The 16,873-nt window shown below is 45.4% G+C and overlaps 1 protein-coding gene across 1 annotated transcript in view; it reads left to right on the top strand.

Annotated features, from left to right (window-relative positions):
• Positions 1–16,873, top strand: part of NIBAN2 (niban apoptosis regulator 2) — an 80,888-nt gene that overhangs the window by 52,209 nt on the left and 11,806 nt on the right. The window contains exons 6-8 of the mRNA XM_070955612.1: positions 8,313–8,428; positions 9,552–9,656; positions 14,743–14,905. Of these exons, the coding sequence (XP_070811713.1) occupies positions 8,313–8,428; positions 9,552–9,656; positions 14,743–14,905 (384 nt within the window). The remainder of the gene's footprint in view (positions 1–8,312; positions 8,429–9,551; positions 9,657–14,742; positions 14,906–16,873) is intronic.

Raw genomic sequence — 16,873 nt, 5'->3', positions numbered from 1 at the left:
GTGGGTGTCCTTCTCCTCTCTTTGAAGGACGTGTCTCCTTGTAGACCACCTTTGCTTCGTAAATCTGACAGGGTTGGCCGTAAAGAAAGACCCCTTCCTCTTGGTTCGACATGTAAAGAGAACATTTTGAGTAGTCTACATTCTGATAGTTTCTTAGATTGGATGGCTTTTTTTCCAGGGACAGGAGGAAACTTCTGCTTCTGTTGGTATTTTGCCACCCGAACGAGAGAAGCTCAACGTAGGGTCTATATGTGTCTCATAGATCGGTTCCTATCACACAGATAAAAGCTACAAGAGCCGTGGTGGCACAGTGGTTAGAATGCAGCATTGCAGGCTAATTCTGCCGACTGCCAGGGTTTCGATCCTTACCGGCTCAAGGTTGACTCAGCCTCTCATCCTTCCGAGATCGGTTAAATGAGGAGATTCAGATGGTTGGGGGCAATAGGCTGATTCTGTAATCTTCTTATAGAGGGCTGTAAAGCACTGTGAAGCGGTCTATAAGTATGCTGTTGCTATTGCTTCCTTCCTTTCTTCTTTCTCTCCCTCCCTTTTCTCCTTTCTCTCCCTCCCTTTTCTCCTTCCTTCCTTCCTTCCTTTCCATGGTGATACAGTGGTTAGAATGCAGTATTGCCGGCTGATTCTGCTCACTGCCAGGAGTTCGATCCTGACCAGCCCAAGGTTAACTCAGCCTCCCATCCTTCCAAGGTTGGTAAAATGAGGACCCAGATTGTTGGGAGCAATAAACTGACTCTGTAAACCACTTAGAGAGAGCTTTAAAACCTGTGAAGCTGTATATAAGTCTAAGGGCTATTGCTAGTCCTTCCTTCCCTCCGTTTCTTCTTTCTCTCTCTCCCTCCCTCCCTTTCTCCTTTCTCTCCCTCCCTTTTCTCCTTCCTTCCTTCCTTCCTTCCTTCCTTCCTTCCTTCCTTCCTTCCTTCCTTCCTTCCTTCCCATGGTGATGCAGTGGTTAGAATACAGTATTGCCGGCTGACTCTGCTCACTGCCAGGAGTTCGATTCTGACCGGCTCAAGGTTGACTCAGCCTTCCATCTTTCCGAGGTGGGTCAAATGAGGAGCCAGATTGTTGCGGGGGCAAGAGGCTGACTCTGTAAACCGCTTAGAGAGGATCTGCAAAGCCCCGTGAAGCGGTATATAAGTCTAAGTGCTATTGCTATTGCTACAGTAGGCCCAAATGACTGAGGTGGATTTGCAGGCCGTTTGAAGAAGGAAATCTAAAAATAGGAACGGCCGCCAAAGAGCCTCCCTTTGGTATAATTATAATTGATGGCTCTATCGTACCTTTGTAATTCCAGAAGGAAATCTGAATCTCAGTCCTTGGGAGGGGAAAAAAAAAACCCTTGCTGTTTCCATATCCTGTTTATAAACTGTTCCAGAACCGACTCCCTTAGCATGAGATGCCTCCTCCATCTGTCAGCTTCAAAGATGACCTTGGTCTGGTCTGATTGATCTCATTGCTTTATTGCACGTCAACCTAGCATGTGGAGGACGGCAGAGTAATTATTGCAGAGAGTTTTAGTTTCTCAGCTCCACTCTCCAACCCATTTGGTGCCTTGCCCTTCTCTACAGCTGGCGACTCTCCTGTTTTCTCCTCCTCTCGCGCTTCATCAGCCGGGGATTCTTAACATTTGACACACCATAACCGAGATGGAAGGGACCTTAGAGGTCTTCTAGTCCAACCCCCTGCTCATGCAGGAGACCTTTTACAATTTGAGACAAGTGGCTGTCCAGTCTCTCCTTTAAACCCTCCAGTGATGGAGCACCCCACAACTTGGTGGCGCAGCGGACTAAACCGCTGTTAAAATAGCACTTAAGATGCAAGCTGCCTGCAATTACTGCGAGTTCAAATCTCACCAGGCTCAAGGTTGACTCAGCCTTCCATCCTTCCGAGGTAGGTAAAATGAGGACCCGGTTTGTGGGGGCAATAGGCTGACTTTGTATAAAATAGAACATCGCTTAGGGGGGGCCAAAAAAGCCCTACTAAGCAAGTATATACAAAAGTATGAAGGCTATTGCTTAATGCATTGTAAGCCGCCCTGAGTCTCCGGAGAAGGGCGGCATATAAATCGAACCAATCAATCAATCAATCAATCAATCAATCAATCAACAAACAAAAAATAAATAAACTAACTAACTAACTAACTAATTAACTAACTAACTTCTGAAGGCAAGCTGTTCCACGGATTAATTGTTCTCACTGTTAGGAAGTTTCTCCTTATTTCTAGATTGCTTCTCTCCTTGATCAGTTTCCATCCATTGCTTCTTGTCCTGGCTTTAAGTGGTTTGGAGAATAGGTTGAGCGACTCAACATCAGCCCCTCAGATGTTGGAACACTGCTTTCATGTCACCCCTGGTCCTTCCTTTCATTAGACTAGACATACCCAATTTGAAGGACATTCCTGAACCATGGATGCCGTTAGACCCCAGGAAGAATGAACATCTTCCTGGAAACTCCTGAAAAGTTCTCAAATTCTGGTTCCTCTTTCATAACATATTGGTGTGGTCCCATCCATTGGCTGTCATCTGTTGACAAGGGGCAAGTGACAGTTTTTGGCAAGGTCAGAATAACAGAGTTGGAAGGGATCTGGGAGGACTTGTAGTCCAACCCCCTGCTCAGGCAGGAAACCAGACAAACGGTTGTCCAGTCTCTTCTTGAAAACCTCCAGTGTTGGAGCATTTACGACTTCTGGAGGCAAGATGGTTCCACTGATTAATTCTTCCTCGCTGTCAGGAAATTTCTCCTTAGTTCGAGGTTGCTTCTCTCCTGGATTTGTTTCCATCCATTGCTTCTTGTCCTGCCTTCAGGTGTTTTGGAGAATAGGTTGATCCTCTCAAGGACTCCACTTTTGCAGGCCGGGAACCTGGCCCTGCCCAGGGTGAAGCTGTGTTGTTGGCAGATGGTGGCATTTTGCATCCGATGAGCTCCACCCATCCTGCTCTGCTTGGCAGGTTTCCCTGCACCCGGGGCCCTTCTGGAATGCGCTGTGCGGGAGGAAAAGCTTCTAAAAACAGCTCTGCCAATAAAGAAGCGATCTATCATTCTTCCACGCTGGCTCCTTAAGCAGAACCTCCCTCTAAAATTTGCAGACTGGACAGAACCTGTCCACCCGGCTCACAATAGCTGCCCTGTTTTCTCTCTCTCTCCCTCTCCCCCCCCTCCCACCTCCCTCTGGAATTTTGGAGAGGTAAAATTGGAGGTTGGAGGAGAAGGTCCCTCAGACTGCAAGGAGATCCAATCCAGTGGTGGGTTGCCCCCGGTTTGGACCGGTTCGCAAGAACCTGTCAGAACCTGCTGGATTTCACCCCTGCTCCAGTAGTGGGTTGCCCCAGGTTCGCAAGAACCGGTATTAAAACCAGCAGGAGGCTCCGCCCACTGAACCGGTCGTCATCAAAGTTGATCTGCGCATGCTCAGAAGTGCGCGCGTGCGATGCGAACCAGTAGTAAAGGTAAGTAGAACCCACCCCCCTGATCCAATCAGTTGATCCTAAAGGAAACGAACCCTGACTGTTCTTTGGAAGGACAGAGACTGAAGCTCGGAGTTCAACTACTTTGGGCCACCAAATGAGAAAAGAGGAACCCTGGGAAAAGACATTGACGCTGGGAACGATGGAAGGAATGACAGAATGACAAGAGTTGGAAGGGACTTTGGAAGTCTTCTTGTCTAGCTCAAGCATTCTGGATAATCTACTGTACATCTTAGACTTTAACAGAATAACAGAGTTGGAAGAGACCATGGAGCAGGGCAGGGGTGGGTTCTACTTAACTTTACTACCAGTTCGCAATGGGATCGCGCGTGCGCAGATCGCCGATGATGACATCCGGGGTGGTGGGCGGGGCCTCCCTCCAGTTTTACTACCGGTTCATGCGAACCGGGGGCAACCCACTACTGGAGCAGGGGTGAAATCCAGCAGGTTCTGACAGGTTCTGGCGAACCGGTAGCGGAAATTTTGAGCAGTTTGGAGAATTGGCAAAGAGCACCTCTGCCTGGGGTGGGAATGGAGATTTTGCAGTATCCTTCCCCTGCCACGCCCACCAAGCCATGCCATGCCACACCCACCAAGCCACGCCCACAGAACCGTTAGTAAAAAAAAAATTCGGATTTCACCACTGCCTTGGAGGTCTTCTAGTCAAGCAGGAGGCCTATCCCAGGGATGGCGAACGTTTTTGGCACCGAGTGCCAAAGAGAGAGAGAGAGCGCATGCGCGTCTGGGCCGCAACCTGGAAGAGGAGCTGCTCAGGGCTCATGCCTGTGCCCGAAAATGAACTTCCGGTTTCAGCCACCTACTCCTAAATTCGCACGCGACAATCAGCTGGCCGGCACGCACGCTCACGCAGGAAAACGGAAAACCATTTTTTCTAGTTTCCAGCATTGCCGCATGCAAAAAGTCCAACTGATCGTTGTGCGCGCATATGCGCCAGAAACACGGAAGAGGAACGGGCGACGCTGCACATGCTAGGCGACATGGCTCTGCATGCCATTTTGGGCACACATGCCATAGGTTCACCATCGTGACCCTCTACCATTCCAGACAATCTCTTCTAAAAAGCCTCCAGCGATGGAGCAAACACAACTTCTGGATCGAAGCCATTCCACTGATTAGCTGCTCTGGGATTATAGTATAACGAGAGTTGGAAGGGTCCTTGGAGGTCTTTTAGCTCAACCCCCTGTGCTCAAGTCGAAGACCTTATAGTACAGTGATGGCTAACCTTTTTGCCGTTGCGTGCCAAAAGCTGGGGGAGTGCGGAGTAGTCACGCACGTGTGTGCCCACACCCATAATTCTATGCGCCCTGCTCCCCCACACATGCGTGCGTGATCCCCTCATGCTGCCCCCACTTTTGACATGTGATAGCACAGTGGGCCCGGTAGGCCTGTTTTTTGCCCTCCCCAGGCTCCAGGGGCTTTCTAGGAGCCTGGGGAGGGCAAAAACAGCCTTCCCCCCCTCCTCCCCGGTGGCCGGAAACAGCCCGTTTGCCGACTTCCGGTGGGCCCAGAAGGACCAAAAATCAGTTGTCCAGCATGCGCATGTGTGCTGGAGCTAAGCTAGGGCAATGCTTGCGTGCCCACCAATATGGCTCGGCATGTCACCTGTGGCACGCGTGCCATAGATTCGCCATCACGGTTATAGTACCACCCTGTCCAATCGCTTCTTAAAAATCTCCAGTGTAGGAGCCCCCCCACACACACACACACACAACTTCTGGAGGCAAGTCGTTCCGCTGGCGAATTGTTTTTCACTGTCAGGAAATTTCTCTGTTCCTTCCAGGAGATTCCAGAAGAATCTCCCTCGAATTCCAGAAGAGGGAAGATTCTGCATGAAAATTCGCCGTCGGTAGGGCTGTGTTTTCCTGCAAAGGAAATGCGAAGGAAGCCACCCAGGTGCCTGCTTCTACGTGCCGTGTGCACCCTCTCTGTGTCTCCTGTGCCGCAATGTCTGCACCGCTTCCGAAACAACCAGCAGCGTTCGGAGTCTCGTCGGAGATTAGACTCGTGGGGTTTCATTTCCTGAGCCCCTGGTGTCTCTGCCCCCCCTTTCTGTGGAGATATGATCCATGCATCCTGCATAGCCAAGGAAGAGGGGAGGAAAATATGTTTTGATGCTCCCAGCATCTGGATTTCTCCTTGTAGTTTTTTTTTTTTTTCCTTTTCCCCTTTTGTGGGTCCATTCGTGACTCTCTCGCTGGGTGTGATTAACAGAGATACTAAAGATCAAGAGGATTTATGGGGCTGTCTCAGCCACAGCCTCTCTTCCCACGCTTCCCTTTTTTCCTTCGGCTGGGTTGGGCCTTCTTGCTTGCTGTCAGCTGCAGTATTTTATAACAGCGTTGGAAAGAGGCTGCTTGCTGTATTTATCTCGGGGTTTGTTCTTTCGGGTTCCCTGCTGATGCTTTGTGGCATCCGTCGCTCGGCTTCTTCCTCCTGCAGTGTTGTGAATGTCCTTTGCTGCATTCGGCCACTTTTCAGCTCCCAAAACAGCTCACTTTATTCTGACTAGGAGGAAGGAGCATGGGGAGGAGAGGGGAGAGGGATGGAAGAGAGGGAGGGAAGGAAGGAAGGAAGGAAGGAAGGAAGGAAGGAAGGAAGGAAGGAAGGAAGGAAGGAAGGAAGGAAGGAAGGAAGGAAGGAGAAGCGAGGCTAGGAGAGGAGAGGAAAAAAGAGGAGTATGGGACGGAGAGGGGAGGGAGGGAGGGAAGGAAGGAAGGAAATAAAAAGAAGAAAAGAAAAAAAGAAAAGAAAGAAAGGGGAGGAAGGAAGGAGAAACGAAGCTAGGAGAGGAGAGAAGGGAGATAACAAGAGGAAGGAGTATGGGGAGGGGAGAGGATGGGAGGGAGGGAATAAAGAAAAAAGAAAGGAAAAGAAAAAAGAAAAAGGAAGGAAGGAGGAAGAAAAAAGCAAAGGAAAAGAAGGAAGGAAATAAAGTAAAAAAAGGAAGGAAGAGAAAGAAAAAGGAAGGAAGGAGGAAGAAAAAAGGGAGTGAAGGAAGGAAAAGAGAAGAAGGAAGGAGGAAGAAAGGAAGGGAAATTGAAAGAAAGAAGGTAGAGAAAGGGAAGAAGAGAAAGGGAGAGGAGAAGAGAAGGGAAGGGAAGGGAAGAGAAGAGAAGAGAAGAGAAGAGAAGAGAAGAGAAGAGAAGAGAAGAGAAGAGAAGAGAAGAGAAGAGAAGAGAAGAGAAGAGAAGAGAAGAGAGTTGGGCCAAAGTAGCCACCCACTCATTTCTCCATTCCCTCTCCAGTTCCGCAGTCCTTTCCCCCTGAATCACAAAGAAGGAATCCCAGACATGCCATTGGGAAAGCCTCGACGAGGAACCCCCTTCCTTCCTTCCTTCCTGCGGGGGAGTCAATTTTGCAAAGCTTGAAGCAGAGAAATGATGCCGTCTCTCTGATTCATTCTCCCAGCATCTTCCTTAGTCACTTTCTCTCACTTGTTCTTCCCCCATGGAAATCTGGATAGAAATTTGGATGTTTCCCATTTTTTTCTTGTTTTTTCCCCGCCGCGATTTACTTCTGCCAGTTTCAAGGCCCGAGATGAGAGGCATTTCTCTTGGGAATGAATGCAAGCGCCACGAAAGCGTGGCTTCAACCCCGTGGCTTTCTCCTTCTCTTCAGTTGTGGCAACTTACAGCTGGCATCAAAGCAGTTCTTTAAGACGGTGGAGAAATTAAGAGGAAGAGGACAGTAAAAGAACAGCCCCGAACAAATAAAAATGAAAGTTACAAGGATAAGATGAATGATTAATGATGGATAAGAGACTGTACACCTAAATATGTTCATGAGAAATAGAAATTAAACAAAATTATATGCAAAAAAAAAAAAAGAGGAAGAGGAGAATGCTAAGATGAGACAAGATTACGAAGGGATAAAGGCTTTTCGAAAACCAGGGCTAGAAAGATTGAAATATAAAAGCACGTTTTTGACAGGGGGTAACCCACAGTTTACAATTTCTCTTGAGGGTTGAATAAAAGAAAGAGAGAAAGAAAAAAACAGATGCCATGGAAGATAAACATTCAAAACCAGCCATTTTGGGAAAAAAATTTTAACACTTGATTCTAGGTAATTCAGGATGAATGCGCTGAGATTTATAGTCCTCCCCTCCTCTTCCTCTTCCTCCTCCTCCTCCCTCCTCCTTCTTATTCTTCTCTTCTGCCCTCCTCCTTTCTCCTTTCTTCTCCTTCTCCCTTCTTTCATTCTAATTCTTCTCTTCCTCTGCCCTTTTCCTCCTCCTCTCCTTCTCCTCCTCCGTTCTTCCTTCTTCTCATTCTTATTCTTCTCTTTTGCCCTCTTTCTCCTCCTCCTCCCCCTTCCCCTTCTTCTTTCTTCCTACGTCTCATTCTTATTCTTCTAATTCTTTTCTTCCTTAGCCCCCCCCTCCTCCTCCTCCTCCTCCTCCTCCTCCTCCTCTCCTTCTTCTTCTTCTTCTTCTTCTTCTTCTTCTTCTTCTTCTTCTTCTTCTTCTTCTTCTTCTTCTTCTTCTTCTTCTTCTTTCTCCTCCTCCTCCTCCTCCTCCTCATCTTCTTCTTCTTTCTCCTCCTCTTCCTCTTCCTCTTCTTCTTCCTCCTCCTCCTCCTCCTCCTCCTCCTCCTCCTCCTCCTCCTCCTCCTCCTCCTCCTCTTCAGGTGTCAATGGAGAGATGGCTATCATAGACTTTGTTTTTTTGAGGGTGATCTTTGCACCAAAACCTTCTCAGCTCTGCCTGAATTCATCACATGGGGTCCCCAATCCATTGAATTCTTTTCTTAGGAGTCTCAAAATGGGGGTGAAATAATCTTAGCTGCCTGTTTCTGCTTCGCTCCTTTCCAGGGATTCCAGAAGAGTCCAAAGTTGAGGCTCCTGCATTCACCGACGCTGTGCGGATGTATCGCCAGTCGAAGGAGCAATACGGCACCTGGGACATGCTTTGTGGCAACGAAGCCCAGGTGTGTGTTATGTATTTGGAAAGGTCTAGCTCTGAGTTTCAGGGTGGTTGGGGTGGGCTAGTTGGCTTCTGAACCCCTCCCCCTTGGCAACCCTCCTCTGACTTAAATGCAGGCAATTTTGAATAATTTTTTAAATAATTAGGAAAAGGAAGCTTGGCTTGATTAACTGCTGGCCAATTTTCCTTGTACTGTTGGAACAGTTGAGTAGACGAGAGCTGTTTGGTGCCTTCGGCTGTTGGATGACTTGAATGGAAGTTGTTAGCAAGAGGCTTGTGGGTTGAGACTTGCCATCCCTCTCATCCCACCCTGTTTATAGTGCTGCACACCCACACTCGAGGCTCGGTTGAGGCATGGGCAAAAGTCTTCCATGGGAAACTGTAGTCGTGTCGTCCCCAGGGAAGTAGGGATGTAGCAGAGGTGTAGAACTGTGTTTGGCACTGCAAAGGGAGGGAGGGAGGGAAGAAAGGAAGGGAGGAAGGAAGGGAGGAAGAATGGAAGGGAAGAAGGAAGGAAGAATGGAAGGAAGGAAGGAATTGGGAAAAGGGAGGGAGGACATGGAGGAAGGAGGGAAGGGAGGGAGCAGGAAGGGAGGAAGAATGGAAGGGAGGAAGGAAGAATGGAAGGAAGGAAGAATGGAAGGGAGGAAGGAAAAATGGAAGGGAGGAAGGAAGAATAGAAGGGAAGAAGGAAGGAAGGAAGAATGGAAGGAAGGAAGGAATTGGGAAAAGGGAGGGAGGACATGGAGGAAGGAGGGAAGGGAGGGAGCAGGAAGGAAGGAAGGAAGGAAGAATGGAAGGGAGGAAGGAAGGAAGAGGAAGAATGGAAGGGAGGGAGGAAGAATGGAAGGAAGGATGGAAGGAAGGGAGGGAAGAAGGAAGAATGGACGGGAAGAAGGAAGGAAAGAAGGAAGGAAGGAGTGGGGAAGTAGGGGAGAGGAGAATCCTGGCCTTGTGGGCCTTCAGCATTTTCATTTCCCAGATTTGACTCCTCTTCCTTCTAAGTGAGAAAGTTTGGGATGAGGGGAATGAAATAATAAACCAATGAAGGGGAGAGTTGTCTGTGAAACAGCAGGTGAATGGGGACATGGTTGTGACTGACAGGCTGTGATTATTTCGTTGTCTAGATCTTGAGCAACCTGGTGATGGAGGAGCTCCTGCCTGAGCTGAAGAATACGATTAGCCCCCGGCTGAAGGGCAAAGAGCAAGAGAGACAAAGGGCATGGATTCAAGTAGGGACCATCTTGTGTTGTAAGAACCTTGGGGAAGTCGCTGCTAGAAGGTGCAATGGAGGAAGAGATAGATAGATAAGATAGATAGATAGATAGATAGATAGATAGATAGATAGATAGATAGATAGATAGATAGATAGATAGATAGATAGATGAGATAGATGAGAATGAGAAGATAGAGATGGAAGAGGAGATAGATGAGGAGGAGAAAGGAGAGAAGGAGAAGATAGAGAAGGAGAAAATGGAGAAGAAAAATGAGAATGAGAAAAGAAGGGGAAGATGGAGGAGGAGGAGGAGGAAGAGATAGATGAGAAGGAGAAAAGGAGAAGGGAGAAGATAGAGAAGGAAAAGGAGAATGTAGAGAGGGAAAAAGTTAAGGAAAAGGGGAAGGAAAAAGAGAGAAGATTGATAAGGAGGCGAAGATAGATAAGAAAAAGGAGAATGTAGAGAAGGAGAAAACAGTTAAGGAAAAGGGGAAGGAAAAAGAGGAGAAGATTGATAAGGAGGCGAAGCTAGATAAGGAAAAAGAATGTAGAGAAGGAGAAAACAGTTAAAGAAAAGGAGAAGGAAAAAGAGAGGAGAAGATTGATAAGGAGGCGAAGCTAGAGAAGGAAAAGGAGAATGTAGAGAAGGAGAAAACAGTTAAGGAAAAGGGGAAGGAAAAAGAGAGGAGAAGATTGATAAGGAGGTGAAGATAGAAAAGGAAAAGGAGAATGTAGAGAAGGAGAAAACAGTTAAGAAAAAGGAGAAGGAGAAAGAGGAGAAGGAGAAGATAGATAAGGAGAAGGGAGAAAAGATTGGATCTAGTATAAAAATGAGGATTGGTTCTTTAAAAAAGGGAAACTGTAAACAGTTCTTATGGCCTAAAGTTTCTAATGCTCCACCCAAAAACTCCTCTCGGTGTTCGGCCTCTTTTTTGTGGGTGTTCTCCTGTCCCGTAGGATTTTTTTCCTCTAAAGTTCATTTGCACTTTTGCAAAGCTTGGAGTTTTAGGCCAAGCCCGGGAAAAATCTCCCTCTTTGCGCCCCGTTGCTGACATTTTCACATTGGCAGTGAACGAAATCGTGGCAGGATTGTGGGAAACCGGGACTTGCCCTGTGCTGTTTGCCAGAAGCTAATAACTCTGCTCTAAATATTAATTTGCGTGATGTCAGATGCATGAAATATGCCTGAGATAAATTACCGCTACTGTTTATTCAATTTACAAACTTATCGTTTTGCCCAGAGGTTGGAATAATAAAGACAGAATACGTTATTATTCCGGTCTCTTCCTCAACATTCAGTCAACCCAACCTTCTTTCTTTGCATTCCATTTCTAAGTGACTAGTCCTCTTTGACTGCAAAAGTGAGCTCACCATCGTGGGCGGGGCCACCCTGGGCAGGAGGGTTGTGAATTCCAGAAGCAAGGAGTCATCTGGGAGGAAGGTGTAGTTTTGCTGAACTAGCAGGAAACTCTCTTCCATCCTTGAAATATCGTGCTGTAGATATCTTGTGCCCGCATAGTTGGCCCTGTTCTCATTTCAATTTTTAATGTGACATTTTGGGATGGGTGGATGGACAGATGATAGAGATAGATTGATTGATAGTCTGATGATGGGTGGGTGGGTGGGTGGGTGGGTGGATAGGCAGATAGATAGATAGATAGATAGATAGATAGATAGATAGATAGATAGATAGATAGATAGATAGATAGATTAGATAAATAGATAGATAGATATAGATAGATAAATACATACATACATAGATACATATACATACAATAGATGGATGGATGGATGGATGGATGGATGGATGGATGGATGGATGGATGGATGGATAGATAGATAGATATAGATATTAGATATAGATTGATAGATACATCATACATACATAGATACATATACATACAATGGATGGATGGACGGATGGATGGATGAAAGGATAGATATAGATATTAGATAGATAGATAGATAGATAGATAGATAGATAGATAGATAGATAGATAGATAGATAGATAGATAGATATAGATATTAGATAAATAGATAAATAGATATAGATAGATACATACATATACATATACATATACATATACATATACATATACATATACATATACATACAATAGATGGCTGGATAGATAGATAGATAGGTAGGTAGGTAGGTGGGTAGGTAGGTAGGTAGGTAGATAGGTAGATAGGTAGATAGATTTAGATAAATAGATAGATAGATATAGATTGATAGATACATACATACATAGATAGATACATATACATACAATAGATGGATGGATGGATGGATGGAAGGAAGGAAGGATAGATATAGATATTAGATAGATAGAGAGAGAGAGAGAGAGAGAGATTAGATAAATATATAGATATAGATACATACATATACATATACATATACATATACATATACATATACATATACATATACATATACATATACATATACATATACATATACATACAATAGATGGCTGGCTGGATAGATAGATAGATAGATAGATAGATAGATAGATAGATAGATAGATAGATATAGATATAGATATAGATATTAGAGAGAGAGAGAGAGATAACATAGATACATATACATACAATAGATGGCTGGCTGGCTGGATAGATAGATAGATAGATAGATAGATAGATAGATAGATAGATAGATAGATAGAGATATTAGAGAGAGAGAGAGATAACATAGATACATATACATACAATAGATAGATGGATGGATGGATAGATAGAGATAGATAGATAGAGATAGATAGATAGATAGATAGATAGATAGATAGATAGATAGATAGATAGATATCTGCAGACTGATGTCACTGCAGGCTTTTGACTTGGTAAAACAAGGAGTCTCTGTTTTTCATTTTGTTTATGTGTGGGTGTCGTTAGGCATGACCTCATTTCGGCATAAAAATTCTTCTTCTTTTTCCCACCCTTCTTTCCTTTTCCAAAAACAAAAACCTGCTCCAACACACCTTTATACTGTATATTTATTTGATCAATATCTGGGCTGCCGGCCAGGTACAAAACTAAAATAAACCCTTCCAGCCAGTTTCTCTACACCTTTTTTCTTTTTTTAACACCTTGAAGGTCTAAAAGCATCATCCAAGAAATGTCTTTGAAAAATACGACCAGGTGACGATAAGGAGCGAGAAACAGGCTTCTGTGGGTTTCAGTTTATAGCTATAGGGTGTTCAGTCTCCATCTACTGTGTTTCCCCGAAAATAGGATTGGGTCTTATATTAATTTTTGCTCCAAAAGTTAATATTAGGAGTTATTTTCCGGTTGGGTCTTATTTTGGGGGAAATACAGTACTAAATGCACCCATCTGGCTGACAATCTTAACGGGGGCTTATTTTGTGGGGTAGGGCTTATATTACGAGCATCCTGAAAAATCGTGCTAGGGCTTATTTTCTGGTTGGGTCCCATTTTCAGGGAAACAGGGCAGGGGTGAAATCCAGCAGGTTCTGACAGGTTCTGGAGAACCGGTAGCGGAAATTTTGAGTAGTTCGAAGAACCGGCAAATACCACCTCTGGCTGGGCCCAGAGAGGGGTGGGAATGGAGATTTTGCAATATCCTACCCCCAGGAGTGGGGAGGGAATGGAAATTTTGTAGTATCCTTCCCCTGCCATTCTTACCAAGCCACGCCCACAGAACCTGTAGTAAAAAAATTGGATTTCACCACAGAAACAGAGGTATATTTAGCTTTTAGTTCACAGGGAGATAATTCTATCTGGCTTTTTTGGGGGGGGGGGAAATAAATATTGCCATGTGAGCCAACACAAAATCTTATTTTTAAAAGTAAGTATTCAACACTCGGTGTTTGCTCGATCAATGCATTGTAGCGTTGTCTTCCAGGGCACTGATATCTCTCCGTTGATGAAAGAAACCCTGGTTGTTGTTTTTTTTTTTTTTGTAAACCTCCCCATTTCCTTGCCCAAGACTTCTTCCCATAATATACAGTATACTGTACATATTTCTAGATTATATGCCAAGGCTGTCTGTCGGTGGGTGGGTGGATCCTGCAGGAATGCCAAGGAAAACAAGACTTTTGAGCTTTCCTGGAAAATTTAACTTTTTTCTTAATGTCAATGTTTCTATGAAAACTGGTGTTTGCTTGAAACTTTAGAAAGCAGTGAAGACAAAAAGGATAGCTGATCTAATGTATACAACTCACAATTGCAGCATGCCTAGACCAATCTTCCTTCCTTCCTTCCTTCCTTCCTCCCTCCCTCCCTCCCTCCCTCCCTCCTATAACTCTTCCTTTCTTCCTTCTCATTCATGTCTCCCTCCTTCCTTCTCTCCTTCCTCTCTCTTTCCTTCCTTCACTCCCTCCCTCCTCCCTTCCTTCTCTCCTTCCTGTCTCTTTCCTTCCTCTCTCATTCATATCTCCCTCCCTCCTTCCTTCCTTCTCTCATTGCTATCTCTTCCTTTCCTTTCATTCCTTCCTCCTTCCCTTCCCTCCCTCCTTCCCTTCTCCCATATCCGTAAATTCGTAAAATCTCTGATCTCCGTGCCAGGCGGGGCTATCAATGTAAAGATTTTAATTGGTTTTAAAATGGGATTTTAAATTAGGGGTTTTATAATTGAGCCTTTATATAATAATTTTAATTGTTTTTAAATTTTGTCTGTCTTGTGCTTTTAATCAGGCTGTACACCGCCCTGAGTCCTTCGGGAGAAGGGCGGTATAGAAATAAAATTAATAAATAAATAAAAAATAAAATCCCTTCCTTCCTTCTCTCATTCCTGTCTCCTTCCTTCCTTCCTTCCTTCCTTCCTTCCTTCCTTCCTTCCTTCCTTCCTTCCTTCCTGATATTTTTTATAACCTATAGCTTATTCCAGGTTGAAGAACAGAACTAACTTTCTATAAAATAAATATAAACATGGAATGTACAGTTTATAACAAATCTTCATTTATTTATTTATTTATTTGGTCCAATGAACGAGTCATCATTTTTGTTTGTTCGTTGCATCTTTCGTTATGGTTTGCTAGATTTCCCCCTTCCCTGTTTTTAAAAAAAAGAAAGAGTCATAAAGTTTCCTGTTTGGCCGATCTAATTTTTTTCTTACAGCCATCAATTGTTCCCTTTTTGGTAGATCTCAGATGCCGTGTACAGGATGGTGTGTGACCAGGCGACTTCCCATTATGATTCCTTAGTGGCCAAATGTGAGCTTCAGATCCCTGAAATGAAGAGCATCATCCGGACAGATATGGATCAAATCATCCAGTCCAAGGAACATCTGGCCAACAAAATCCGGGGTGAGTTATAACAGTGAATTTTAACTGCAATTGTGGATTTTTCTTCCATTGTAATATCTACACCCAGTTGACCTTCTTGGATAATTCTGGCGACTAGTATTATATCACCCCAGTACAAAAAAAAAAAAAAAGATGCAGAGACTCTAGAAAGAGTGCAGAAAAGAGCAATGAAGACAATGAGGGGACTGGTGGCTAAAACATATGGAGAAGGGTTGCAGGAATTGGGTACGTCTAGTTTAGTGAAAAGAAGGACTAAGGGAAGACATGATAGCAGTCTTCCAATACTTGAAGGGCTGCCACAATAGAGAGGTAGGTAACATTCTACTAGAGCAGGGGTCTGCAACCTTAAACACTCAAAGAGCCATTTGGACCCTTTTCGCACAGAAAAGAAAACACCGGGAGCCACAAAACCTGGCTAGGCGTGGCCAACTCCACGTCACTCACTTCCACCAGTCACATGACTCCCTCTGTATTTTTCTATGTCTCTCTCTCTCTCCTCCTCTCTCTGTATCTCTCTGTCTCTGCCCCAGCCGCTTCTCCATCACCCGCTGTCGCCCTTACCTTTTCAGGCCAAGCGAGGAGTGACTGGTAGAGGAGGGCGAGGGGCGGGCCCAGCCAGTGGTGGGATCACCCAACAGGGAGCCACAGCAGAGGGCCCAAAGAGCCGCATGCGGCTCTGGAGCCGCAGGTTGCTGACACCTGTACTAGAGAGAAGCTCCCTGAGGATGAGGGAGTCCAATGAGTCCAAAAGCTCAGAAGACAAAACCTCTGGTCCCGGTGACCGACCTAGATTGAATCCTGCAACATTATCCTGGGACATGTAGATTGGCCTTCATTCATGAGGAAGGTAAAGCTATTTTTTTAAGGCAAAATAAGAAGCAATGGACGGAAAGCAATCAAGGAGAGAAGCAACCGAGAACGAAGGAGGAAATTCCTTAACAGTGAGGACAATCAAACAAGTGGGATGCCTTGCCTTCAAAAGTTGTGGCCGCTCCATCCCTGGAGGCTTTTAAGAAGAGATTGGACAGACATTTGTCTGGAAAGATATAGATCTCCTGCATGAGTAGGGGGTTGGGCTAGATGACCTCCACAGTCCCGTCCTAAGAGGGGGAAGAGAGCTGGGGAAAAAAATCAATATGTTTCCTTCACAAAATGCCTAGGATAAAATGTTTGCATAATTCTCATTATCGCGGCTCTATTTTTACTTCCGATCAACCTTGCAATGTTCTTCTCGTCGTGGCATGTTTTGGAAGAATTGAGCCATAGAACAGTCAGGCTTGGATGGGACTGTAGAGGTCTTCTAGTCCAACCCCATGCTCCATGTTCTGACCTAGGCTTCCCCAGCAGCACGAAGCCGAGTCCTCGTCCCGATAAACCCCTTTTATTGAATTGACAGTGAATTCCTCTCCAGCAAAGTCTTTCCTCTCTCACAGCCTTTCAAGATCGTTTCAATTACCGACCCTTATCGGGCTTGGAGAGTGGCCAGGCCGATATCTTTCAGACTCCACACTGTAACCGACAATACTTGGCAAGAATGCAGGAACAGATCTTCACTCCAATGAAATAATTGTTTCCTGTAAACTCCCCTTCCCTTTCGCTCCTCTTTATTCCCATTCACCCTCCACCTGTGGCTTTACTCCTGAGTCGACCCTTGTTCCTTAGCTGTTTCCTTCTCCTAGCAGCTCTGCACATGCGCATACGGGGAACAGGCTCCAGCTTTTCTTCTGCCTCACTGATGTCTGACTCCGAAGGCAGCTGACAACTGTCAGACGGCCCTGGCCCCCTCTCTGCCTCCGGCGCAGAGCCCTCATCAGAGCCTTCCCCAGACTCCAGGACTGGCCCATGTTTCTCCCCAACCTCCTCACTGTCTGAATCTGCTGCCAGATCCTCTGGCCGCTGGCGGGCCACAACACTCCAGAAGTTACTGAACTACATCTCCCATCGTTGCCTATCGTTGCCCAAACTGGC

Source organism: Pituophis catenifer, unplaced genomic scaffold, assembly GCF_029215685.1.
Source record: "Pituophis catenifer annectens isolate HBS135680 unplaced genomic scaffold, rPitCat1.0.hap2 SCAF_17, whole genome shotgun sequence".
In the NCBI taxonomy this organism is placed as follows: Eukaryota; Metazoa; Chordata; class Lepidosauria; order Squamata; family Colubridae; genus Pituophis; species Pituophis catenifer.
This window is presented reverse-complemented; position numbering and strand designations above follow the sequence as displayed.